The sequence below is a fragment of the Wolffia australiana genome, chromosome 9, assembly GCF_029677425.1.
Source record: "Wolffia australiana isolate 7733 chromosome 9, ASM2967742v1".
In the NCBI taxonomy this organism is placed as follows: domain Eukaryota; kingdom Viridiplantae; phylum Streptophyta; class Magnoliopsida; order Alismatales; family Araceae; genus Wolffia; species Wolffia australiana.
In genome coordinates, this window is record NC_135843.1 from 6,803,112 (window position 1) to 6,815,155 (window position 12,044).

A 12,044-nucleotide genomic window follows, 5' to 3' on the forward strand; every position below is an offset into this window, starting at 1 on the left:
GTTTTTTATATTTTAAATTAAATTCTTAAACAATAAAAATCGAAATCTAGAGAGAGAAACTAGACAAATTAACCTAGAGAGAGAAAGTGAAGAATTTGGGGAAAAGATGAGATCCGACCCTAAATTAAAAATCTAATGAAGCAGAAATGTTCTAAATTGATGTAATCAGATCTTGCATCAGAATCAAAACCAACTTCTAGGGCATGCACATTTCGCCCATGCCTTGGCGTTTTAGAATCGTTCAAGGAGAAGATTGAATTACAAATCAGAAACTTACAACTTTGAGTGCAGAATCAAGAACTGTCGACTTCCAAAGCATCCCTTGTGTCTTTCCTGGCCAATTCATTGGAGAGAGCTCCAAAAAGTGATTTTTGCCCATTTCTAGACCTATATTTAAAGATCCAACCGTCTGGATTATAGAGGGAGAAAAGACAAACCTACCCTCAAAAGTTCAGCCCAATCGGACATCTAGATCTCAAGATATCAAGGCTTTAGTGAGGATTAATCTGGGCCGTTGGATCATCTTGTTATATTTTTAAAAAATCAATTTTCTGATTGGCTGACGCATTCTTTCTCGTTTTTCATCTTCTCGGATCACGTGTCGACACGTTGTTGTCCGCGTCGGCTGCCCGCAATGATTGGAGAGTGATTAGCCTCTTTGAATGGTTTTAAAGAAGCCATGTCGCCCTATGTATAAAAAAAACAGAAAAAAAAACAAAGCCAGCTGCAATTTTTGACCACATGCCTCGTCGGCGCCTTCAAAAATAATAAAAAAGTATGTTTGCACGTGCATGTCAGTTGACGCGTGCATTAATGCACGCGGCAACTCGATGCCGCATGCGCGCTGCTTTAATGCACTTGCATGTCGGTTGTCGCGTGCATTAATGCACGTGGCAACTCGACGCCGCATGCATGCTGCTTAATTTTTTAACGCACGTGCATGTCGGTGGCCTTATTATTATTTTTATTATTTTATTTTATTATTTTTTTAAAATCAATCGCTCTCTCTCGTATTATTTAATAATAATTATCCACTCATTCGCCCGAATTTCGGGCGAATGACATGGATGCCCTTTAGTATATATATAAATACATTATAAAATGCCAAATAAATTAAAATTGTATTATTTAAATATATAAAATCATTTCTTGGCTATATAATGAGCAAAAAATTATATATAAATATGGAAAAATTCCAGAAAAATTAGAAAAACCCTTACCAACCTTTAGCCAAGTATTTCATGTAAAAAATGATAAAAAATTAGAAATAATAGTAAAATGAAAGTGTAAGTGATTTATCTTTATTTTAATATGATAACATGCAAATATAGTCATTAAAACACATAAAGATATTGTAAAATTCATTAATTAATCATGTACATTTGCAAGTTATCACCCCATATCTTTTGGAGTGAAAGAGTTTCCTAGTGATCCATATGTTTCAACACACGTGAACTTAAAACTTCAGCACACAGCACAACTGCTGGTTCTAGGGCCACCCTATACCTCTCATGTACAAGTACCTATGTTGTGCAGTATGAGTCATATATTAAATATAGCATTTAAATATAGCATTCAGACTTGCGTGACTTCTTGAACCAGGGAAGTTACGTTACACCTACTTCAAATGTTGTGTAGTATTATGTCATTTATGCCCATCTAGTTTATATACCAATACTTATAATTTTCTTTGTGAGGATAGGGCGAGGGATGAATCCACAGAGAGCAAGTGTTGACCAAAATATCTTTAGTTTTAATTTCTATTTTTTGAGATTATATATTTTTTATGAATTAAACCTAATATATGAAAAAGAAGAGTAAAATTAATTGAAACTAAGTCTAGGAAGCAGAGAAAATATTTATCCTAATTTACCTAAATTTTTAGAATAGTTATGGTTTTTTGCAAAAAGTTCGAGTGAATAATCTTAATTAATTCTAATGAAATAACTTAGTTGGCGATTTGGCAACATCAAGTGGCAGTTGATAGTGTGGTGTAAATGGAGTGGTAGCGGAAGAATAAAATACCACTGGTGAATGGCATCAGTGACGGTGACAGTTATGTGCTTATAAGTGGTGGAGATTGCGTAATTGATGGGGATTTACCGTCGCTAGTGGTGATGAAGATGAGGCAGATACGCGTCAACAAGCTAATCAGTTTGCTGGAAGTGTACAAGATGGTGCAAGCCTAGGCTATCAATGATACTGACAAAAGAAAAAGGAACGAAAAAATGAGCCAGGAAAACTATGACGATCACACTCCCTTTGTCGTCACCTGCCCAACGGGCCGAGTAGTGGTTTCTATTAAAGAGTATTGATTTAAATGTCACCCCTTCACTCCTTGCTCTTGAAATGAAAGAATGTATCCATATAAGATTTTGAATGAGGAAGTCACTCTACAGATCGTAATTAAAAGGTGCCTTTTTAGGAAGATGGGGTTTCTATTTATAAATGCAAGTTGGTGGATGAATAGATGAGGCAATAATGGAACTTCCCTCAAAATTTCAGCCCAAAAAAATCCTTGTAGATTATACAATATCATAGTTGGATATGGAACAGAATCCAAGGGTGCTTTTTTTTTAAAGATAGCAGTTCTCGTTGTTGTTACAAGATGGTGGTTGAATAGATGACATAACGATACAACTACTCTTGAAATTTCAGCCCAAAAAATCCTTCCTGATCGTTAGATATTATCATTGGATTTACAACATAGTCCAAGAGTGTGGATTTTATTTCTAGATCCAAGATGGTGGATGAATATTTGAGGTAACAATTGAACTACCCTCACAATTTCAGCCCAAAAATTCGTCTAGATTGTTAGATATCACTTTTGGATTTGGAACAATCTGAACCATTGAAATTTCCCTCCGTGAATTTTGTCTCACCTTCAATCAATGTGGCAGATTGTGGTCATGGCACAAATTCTTGGATGATGCCAAAAAGCAAAAAAAAAAATTGAGGAAAAAAATTATATTATTTTGTTCATAAATTTATCTTCTTTATGAGTTTAGCATCCAAAAAAGCCATAAACGTACCAGAAAAATCTTCAAGAATTAGAATATCATTCCAAAAATTTAATAAACCTTTAAAAATATTTTTAGAATATATAAAAAAATTATTTACTGAAAAATTATTTTATGGACGAAAATAATTTTAAAAATAATTCTAATATACCATAAAATCAGAAATTAAATTATAAATGTGCAATAAATCATTTTAAAATTTAAGAACATGCATTTATGATCATTACAATACAACTACGCGCATAAAATACATGAAAATACTACTAAAAAAGCAGCATGTTTATGATCATCATGTGTGAGAGATCTGAGAGTAATGACACCAGCATAAAGGTTGTAGTTTCTATCGATGACGATCATTATCCCTGTCATAACGATTGTTGTCCCTGTCAATGGAAGTCATCATCTAGGTCAATGATGGTCATTTTGCTGATCCATGAGGGTCATCGTCATTGTGAATGATGGCCATCTTCCCATCCATGATGGCCCTCATTCCAATCAAATACCATATCTTCCCCATCCACGATGGTCTAGTCCCTGCCCATGATACTCTTTTTTCCCTGTGGTCAAGAAGAATCATCATCCCCATCACAATGGCTGCCATCCCTCTCTACAACGATCTTCATCCCCATCTTTGGGGTTCATCATCCCACTTGTTGTTGGACATCATCCCTACCATTCATGGTCATCATCCACGCAATCCACGGTTGTCATCCCCACTGTTGATAATTGTTCCTATCATCAATGGTTGGCATCCATGTTGTTCATGGTGTTCCAAATCCAAAAGTGATATCTAACAATCTAGAAGAATTTTTTGGGTTGAAATTGTGAGGGTAGTTCAATTGTTACCTCAAATATTCATCCACCATCTTGGATCTAGAAATAAAATCCGCATCCTTGTAAAAAGACACTCTTGGACTATGTTGTAAATCCAACGATGATATCTAACGATCAGGAAGGATTTGATTCATTATTAGGATTTAATTTATGAATTCATTTGAATTTAATATTCATTATTAGGATTTGATTTCATGTACCTTTTAATAGGTCCTTGATGCAAGGGATCAGTTGGTATGTTATTGATAGTGAGTTTTCCTTCTCAAGAATTGTCTTAGTTCCCTCTCTAGCTTTGCCACTGCCCAGAGCGGGTTTGTTTGTGTCATCCCTCACTTCCCCCCTCCTATGCTGCTCGCACCATCTCACACCATTGGATGTCATATTATTGCCAACATCTAGTGCCACCACAACATTATTCTGATACATAGACCTACGTTGCCTGGTGCAGTTGTGGCTTCCAGGCCATCTCGAACTATCTGGTGACACCCTGAAGTCACACACCGTGCTGTACCTCACAGCCCTATAGTAGAGCTCCACACTATCCCAGACGTTGCAACAGCCCACGCTGTCATACACCATCATGTACAAACTAGTCTAACCGCACCCCCCTGCGTTATCTCTTGTTGCCATGACATTAATGTCTGACCTTGTGAATGGGCGCATCAATCACCAAACCACTGCATTTATTTTCATTGCCCTATCATGCTGCATCATTTACGAAGGTCCATTCTTCCCTTTTTTGATGACCAACACATTTTCATCTAGTGTTTTACCATGTCTTTCTCCATCCCCATAGGATTTAGTATAATAGGTTATGGGCATAATTTATGTCTTCTCCTAGTTGACTGTCAAAGATTTTTTTTTGATTTTTTTGCTGGTGTGGTTGCAACAGTAGTACTCAGACCTCCAATTAAGGAGCAGCACTATTATTATTATTATTTAAATAAAAGTAAATTCTAATTGATCATAATTTTTTTTTTTTTTTTTTACGGCTCTAGGTTACCATATAATTGCCCCTGCTCTATGTGAGTCCTAGTCATCCGACATATGATCATCATCCTTGTTGTCGATGGTCGTTGTCCCCTTCTGCCACGATCATGATCCCCATCATCAATGGTCTTTGTGAGTAGTCTTTTCAGTCATCGCTGCCATCCGTAATTGTCATCACATTGTCATTTGTCATTCTCCATAATACCCAAGGTTGTCATCCCATCATTGATGGTCATCGTCCCCATTATATATTATCATCATCCTATCGTTGACGGTGGTCCCCGTTATTATGGCCATTATCCCCATCATTCACCAATTGTCATCCTCGTTGACACGGTCATCATTGATAGCCGTTATCCCTGGGTCCCCCTATACATTGTTGTCATCCTCATGGAAGATGATGGTCGTGCTCCTAATCTCTGTCTAAGAAGGTCCTCATTTTATTTTATTTTTAAAAGTATTTATCCACATTTCCCTTACATAAAACATCATCCGTCATCCATCACCACCATCCGTTCCGTCACTTTACGTCATCAGTTTTCTGTCATTCATCCAGCCATCGTTACTCCAGAATCCAGATGATGAAGGATGACGAAATTGGACAGAACGTTGAGTCATCCGTCCATCTTTCATCCGCCCGTCATCCTCTGGCATTATTCAGTGTACCTACGGAAGTGCGCAAACTATCCTGCACCGGAAGTTGTAAGAGACAGAAAGACTGATAAACAATGCTAGAGAGCGACATGCCAGAAACCGTACAGTTGCAGAGGAGAGAGAGATCGACTCTGCGCCAGCTGCAAGTCAATTTCTAGAGCGAGAGATGAGGTGAGAGATTTATCGACACCGACAAAAACAGAAATATCGTACAAGAACAGATCGACCGATAACGGTTATACAGTGACAGAGCAGAGAGAAATCGACTCTGGCGGGAAGTGTTTACTGCGTTTCTAGAGAGAGAGATGGGGAGATGATGAGAGATAATCAATATAGACGAAGACAGGCAAATCGTACGTATCGAAGACATCAAGATGTACAGAGGAGAGAGAGACCGCTCCGCGTGAATTGTTTTAGAGCGAGAGATAGAGCTCAAATATAGACATAGTATGGCTATATATTGAGTAAGAAGTGGTAAAAATTGTTTTGAATATTTATGTACGATCGCAACTAACGACGGTAACGGCCATCGCAACTAACGACGAGCTGCTCAACAGTATAAATAACGCGGAGGGCGGGAACTGTTGATTTCAAATTCTGAGCGATGGAGCAGCAGCGGAGGAGAGGAGCGCGAGGAAGGGGACAGCGGGGAGGAGGTCGAGGCGATGGCGGAGGAAGGCAAGGCGGAAGAGCTCGTCCGCAAGCTCCTCCGATCGGTGAAGTTGCCGAGGTTGAAACTGTGAGTCGCGATCTTCAACAGCAGCTGACGATCCGGCCGGCACAGCCGGTCGTGGCTCCGCCCGAGGTGGCCGCGCCGGTCGTGGCGCGGTCCGAGGTGGCTCAGCCGGTCGCGGCGCCGTCCGTGGAGGTGGCGTCATCGTCGAAGAGTATGCAATTGATTCGCCGACCAGGATATGGCACAGGTGGCCGGAATATCACTGTCAGAACAAATCACTTCGCCGTCAAGCTCGCGACGAAGCAGATATTCCACTACGATGTATGTAATCGGTGTTACTCTTCTTCAGTTGGATCTAATTGTTTGGCGTTTTCTTTTTCGGTTCTCGATTTAGCTCACTGTCTTAGGTTCCGTTTCAGTTTTCTTGGATATCTTGCTTCGTTGTATTTGTTGTGCTTTTCGCGGAATGGATGAGTTATGCGGACTTTGATAGGTTAACTGAGTTGTTGAGTTTGATTATCTCGTTGTATGTAATCGCCGTTACTCTTCACTGAGTTGTTAAGTTTGATCAAGACAGTGAGTTGTTGAGTTTTGATCTGTTTACTGAGTTTGATTATTCCACTGCGATGTAATCGGTGTCATTCTTCCTCATTTGGATCTAATTGTTTGTCGTTTTTTTTTTCGGTTCTTGATATAGCTCACTGTCTTGAGTTCCGTTTCAATTTTCTTGAATATCTTGCTTCGTTGTATTTGTTATGCCTTTCGCAGAACGGATGAGTTATGTGGACTCTGATCGGTCTACTGAGTTGCTGAGTTTAATTATCTCCCGACCGCTATTCTTGAGCGTCAGATTTTGCCTCGCTTTCTCTTCTCCTCCTCTCTTAAAACGGAACCTACGCTCTCTTCGTCCCTTTCTTTTCCCTCCGATTCTTGATTTTGTTGAGCTCAATTCCCCAACGGTTTGCATTCTTCCTCGGCATTATTCTTGACGTCTTCGGAGATCAACAAAGGCTCCTGAACCTTCATTGCACTCTTTCTGAGTTAGGTTTTAGCAGTTTCGACTATTATCCTTCCCCTGCACGCAAGCATTGTACCCTTCGCTCTACTTCTGCGAATTCTAATAAATATTTAGCATTTTCTTGATCGTGATAATCTGACTTCACGCGCGGTTAAGGTGGCTATTACGCCGGAAGTCCCATCGAAGGCGGTAAACATGTCGATAATCAACGAACTTGTTCGTGTCTACGGAGACACACATCTCGATGGGCGAAAGGTTGCATACGACAGAAGGAAAAGTATATACACCGCTGGTTCTTTGCCTTTCACTTCTAAAGAGTTTGAGATTGAGTTGCAGGACGAACCCAAGTAGGTTTTGTCTCCCAATTCTTATCACTGTTTACGGACAACGCCAAGTCAAAAAAGTACAGAAAATTCTCATCAATTGTTTTTTATTTTTTATTTAATCTGGCGCAGGTCTCGGAGGTTTAATGTTGTGTTACGAGCGGCGTCCACTACTGATCTCACTCAGCTTCAACTGTTTTTGGCCGGAAGAATTGACGATGAATGCAAGGAGGGGATTCATGCCTTGGATGTGGCTTTTAGACAAACCGCATCTCTCATGTAAATCATCGCTTTCAGAAACATGTCGATATAGTGGGGTTAATACATGGACACCAAACTATCGGAGATTAATCTTCTTTTACAGGTATACACCGGTGGGGAGATCATTCTTTTCGCCTTTACATGGGGGCCGTGCGTCGATCGGAGATGGGTGCGAATATTGGATGGGTTTCTATTCAAGCCTCAGACCGACTCAGTTTGGGCTTTCTTTAAACATAGGTAATAAAATTACATATTTGCGTATTTCTGATGATTATTCGGTAATCACCTCATTTCTTTTAAAATTTGACAGATATCAGCGCCACATCGTTTTATGAGCCAAAACTAGTGATTGATTTTGTGTATTCGTATCTCAATTTTAGAGACGACCGCTCGCGGTTCACTGACACGGACCGCCTCCGGGTTTGTGTAACTAACACATCTGTATTTTTCATGTATTTCTCTGAATATATAAGGTATTTAACTAAACTTATCATCTTATATCTAACAGTTGAAAAAGGCTTTGAGAGGGGTGAAAGTCCAAGTTTCCCATCGAGGCAATGTACTCAGACGCTACCGTGTTAATGGAGTTACACCAACCTCAGCGAAGGACTCATTGTAATCAATAGATTAATTCCTTGCTTCTTTGTCCACCGTGTTGTTTATGTCGCGTCCGCTCTTTTCTTCAGTTTCTCCCTCACTGACGAAGCGGACAGAAGGATTTCAGTCGCCAACTACTTCACAGAACAGTACGGTATACAGCTCAAGTATGCTCATTGGCCTTGTCTTATAGCAGGGAGCGAGAGGAAGCCCATATTTCTCCCAATGGAGGTCTATTCAATCACTTACTACCAATTCCTGGTTCTGACTATGTGTTATTATTTAATGTTTTTAACGAGTTACTTTTTCTTACAATTAAATCAGGTTTGTCACATTGTTGAGGGCCAACGGTACACCAAGAAGTTGAACGAGCGGCAAGTCACCGGTTTGCTGAGAGCAACGTGCACACGCCCAGGGGAACGAGAGAGTCGAATAAAAAATGTACGACTTTCTCATATCCTCACAACTTATTTAAAATTACTTGGTGCAGCGACGAATTTTATTTTTACATTTATATTAATTTTATAGGTGGTCTCTGGGTCTAAGTACGCCGGTGACGGGTTTCTAAAAGAATTCGGACTTAGTATGAGCTGCGGCCGGACTGAAGTTAAAGCGCGGGTACTTGCTCCACCAAAGGTGAGGATATGTATAAATTCATTTTGTAACCAATCCTGATTTTTCATTATCACTCTCTTTTAATTAATCCTGATTTTCACTATCTTTAATTTTTACTGTTGCAGCTTAAGTATAACGAAAGTGGACGGGAGAAAGTGTGCCAGCCGAGCTTGGGGCAGTGGAACATGAACAATAAGGTGAAATATCTCCTCGTTCAACTATATCTAGAACATGAATTTTGATGTAATTTTCTTGGTGATTTTCAGAGGATGTTCGAAGCGGGAAAAGTGGACCACTGGGCGTTCTTGAACTTGTCCTCCTTGAGGGAGGATTCACTAAATCGTTTTATTCATCAACTGGGAGTTACTTGTCAGCAGATTGGGATAGTACGCATCAACTTATTATTTTTTTCTAGAATATTTTCCTTAATATCCGTTTAACTTACGTAAGCTGGAATATTTCCGAATGATGCAGTTATTCAACCCTGCACCGATGATGACGTTTGCTCCAGATCTTCGTAGGGCGACATTGCCTCAAGTTCTTAATCATGTTCATGTGCACTGTTCGAACGTGTTAAGACAATCTGGAACAGATCATCTTAAGTTGCTAATCGTTGTCTTGCCCGAAAGAATAAGTTGTTATGGTAAGCTGCCAGGTCTGTTTATTATCTTTCAATACACCGGCTAAGTATTATAGAATAAGTGTCGAATAATCCTTTTTTAACTTTACAGGCCAGATAAAGAAAATATGTGATACGTCGTTAGGGATTGTGACACAATGTTGTCTGCCCAAGAACGTCGATAAATGCAACCGAGCGTATCTGGAAAATCTTTCCTTGAAAATCAATGTCAAGGTCCGAGTTGCTTCTTTTCCGAATATTTTATTTTCGATTTTTCCCTCAAACTCATTCTTCTGGTTAACGCTGGATCAGGTTAATGGTAAAAACACGGTTCTCGTGGAGGCAGTGAGGCAGGAAATACCGTTGGTCACTGACGCTCCCACTATCATCATAGGGGCTGACGTCACCCATCCTTCTCCTGGAGAAGACTCCTCTAACTCCATCGCAGCTGTTTGACATTAATCTTGAACCCGGCTCGAAAGTTTTACCATGATCAGATGTATAACATCTTAATTAATTTTATCAGGTAGTGGCGTCGACCGATTGGCCCGATCTTACCCGGTACAGTTGTCTGCTCTCTGCCCAGCCCCCTCGGCAAGAGATTATCGCCGATTTGTTCGAGTCGATAGAAAACAGCATGATAAGGTATGCAAATCATCTCCTTCCTTTATACATTCATCTCTAACTTCCGTTGGTGTCTGATCATCAGGAAGCTCTTGATAACATTTTACAAGAAAGTTAAACAGAAGCCTGCGCGCATCATTTTCTACAGGTGCGGTAATAAATATAGAGTTACATTATCAATCAATCATGTTTCTAATTTATAAACTTATGGAGTATCCATCCAGAGACGGAGTGAGCGAGGGGCAGTTCAACGAAGTTCTTCTCTATGAAGTCGACGCCATACGCAAAGTAAAATCAAAATTCGCGTATTATTATTTACCTACATTTTCCATGGCTTAACTTGGTTGATGTCTTCAGGCATGTGCAACGCTGGAGGAGAATTATTTCCCGCGTGTGACCTTCATCGTGGTACAGAAGAGGCATCACACGAGGCTCTTCCCAGTTGACAGTAAGGACGCCGACAGAAGCGGGAACGTTCTGCCAGGTCGGCACCTTGGAAATGTTTGTAATTATGAAATTACAAACAATTTACTGACGGTTTTTTTATTATTTTATATTTATCAGGCACCGTGGTGGACACGGGAATATGTCACCCCACGCAGTTCGATTTTTATTTGTGTAGTCACGCCGGCATCCAGGTCAGCAGTTCTTACTATCTCTTCTGCCTTCTCCTGTCTTTATTTTTTATTTTCATGCAATAACCCGGGTTAATTTATTTGCCCCCAGGGAACAAGCAGGCCGACGCACTACCATGTGTTGTATGATGAGAATAATTTCTCTGCCGACAATATCCAGTCCTTCACCAATAAGCTTTGCTACACGTATCCATCTCTCTCTATCTTTATCTCTATATCTATCTCTGTATCTATCTCTATCTCTATCTCTATCTGTGTGCGTATATCTTTGCTCTCTCTCACGAAGCTCTAAACGACGTCTTTTTTCAGATATGCGCGCTGCACACGATCGGTGTCCGTCGGTGAGCGACTTGGGCTGTTTTTATTTTGTCTGTTGTATTGTTTATTATCAAATTTGGCCGTATAATTAATCTAATATAGTTTGCTGCAGTTCCCCCGGTGTATTATGCGCATCTGGCCGCTGCCCGGGCGAGGCACTATGTAGACGGGATAGCGTCGGACGTGGATTCTTCCAATGGCGGCAACCCGATTCGCGCCATGGTCGCCCCGGTGGCCCTTCCACGAGTGATGGAAGTGGTCAACGACGTCATGTTCTTCTGCTAAGAACTCTCTCTCTCTATCTCTCTATCTTCTATCTATCTCTCCAGCTCTCTCTTCTATCTCTGACTCTCTCGCTCTCCCTCTTCCATATATCTCTCTCTCCCTCTCTGTCTTCCATCTCTCACTCTCTCGCTCTCCCTCAGCATCTCTGTCCCTCTCGCCCTCTCTCTATTCTCTCTCTTTCTGTTGAAACTCGTTGAAGAGAACAACGACCCAAGAAGCTTCGGTAGAAATGCGGAATCAACTCGGACAAGATAAATGTGTCTGCGTATAGAGACAGAAAACAAGAACCTCTTACGTCACCGGCGTGACATCAACGTCCAAGGCTCTCGGTGCAGGGCACCAGCTTCTCGTGTGGCGCTGCAGAGCAACTCCTTCAACTCCCAAGCCAAGGGAGTGACCACCAATGAGTGATGAAGACAAACCAAGGGAGAGAGAGAGGAGAAGAGAGGAAGAGACAAGAAGAATGAATAGAAAACTCACATGCATTGCCTTTGAGAACAGGTTTGCCCTCTATATATAGAGGGCCAAGTACAGGTTCAGGGAATGTGAAAGGTCTGGAATATGAAAAGCCATGA

At 40.6% G+C, this 12,044-nt stretch overlaps 1 protein-coding gene across 1 annotated transcript; it reads left to right on the forward strand.

Annotated features, from left to right (window-relative positions):
* The first annotated feature begins 6,102 nt into the window (after positions 1 to 6,102).
* On the forward strand, positions 6,103 to 11,831 carry LOC144707381 (protein argonaute MEL1-like). The gene is made up of 22 exons (XM_078580484.1): positions 6,103 to 6,495; positions 7,349 to 7,539; positions 7,648 to 7,794; positions 7,880 to 8,013; positions 8,087 to 8,196; positions 8,285 to 8,391; positions 8,463 to 8,604; positions 8,698 to 8,814; positions 8,902 to 9,009; positions 9,114 to 9,185; positions 9,255 to 9,374; positions 9,463 to 9,631; positions 9,720 to 9,841; positions 9,920 to 10,057; positions 10,134 to 10,252; positions 10,317 to 10,379; positions 10,456 to 10,519; positions 10,589 to 10,715; positions 10,796 to 10,869; positions 10,958 to 11,052; positions 11,176 to 11,207; positions 11,297 to 11,831. Exons 1-22 carry the CDS (start codon positions 6,103 to 6,105, stop codon positions 11,467 to 11,469), a joined length of 2,817 nt encoding a protein of 938 aa, XP_078436610.1. The 3' UTR covers positions 11,470 to 11,831.
* The last annotated feature ends 213 nt before the right edge of the window (positions 11,832 to 12,044 follow it).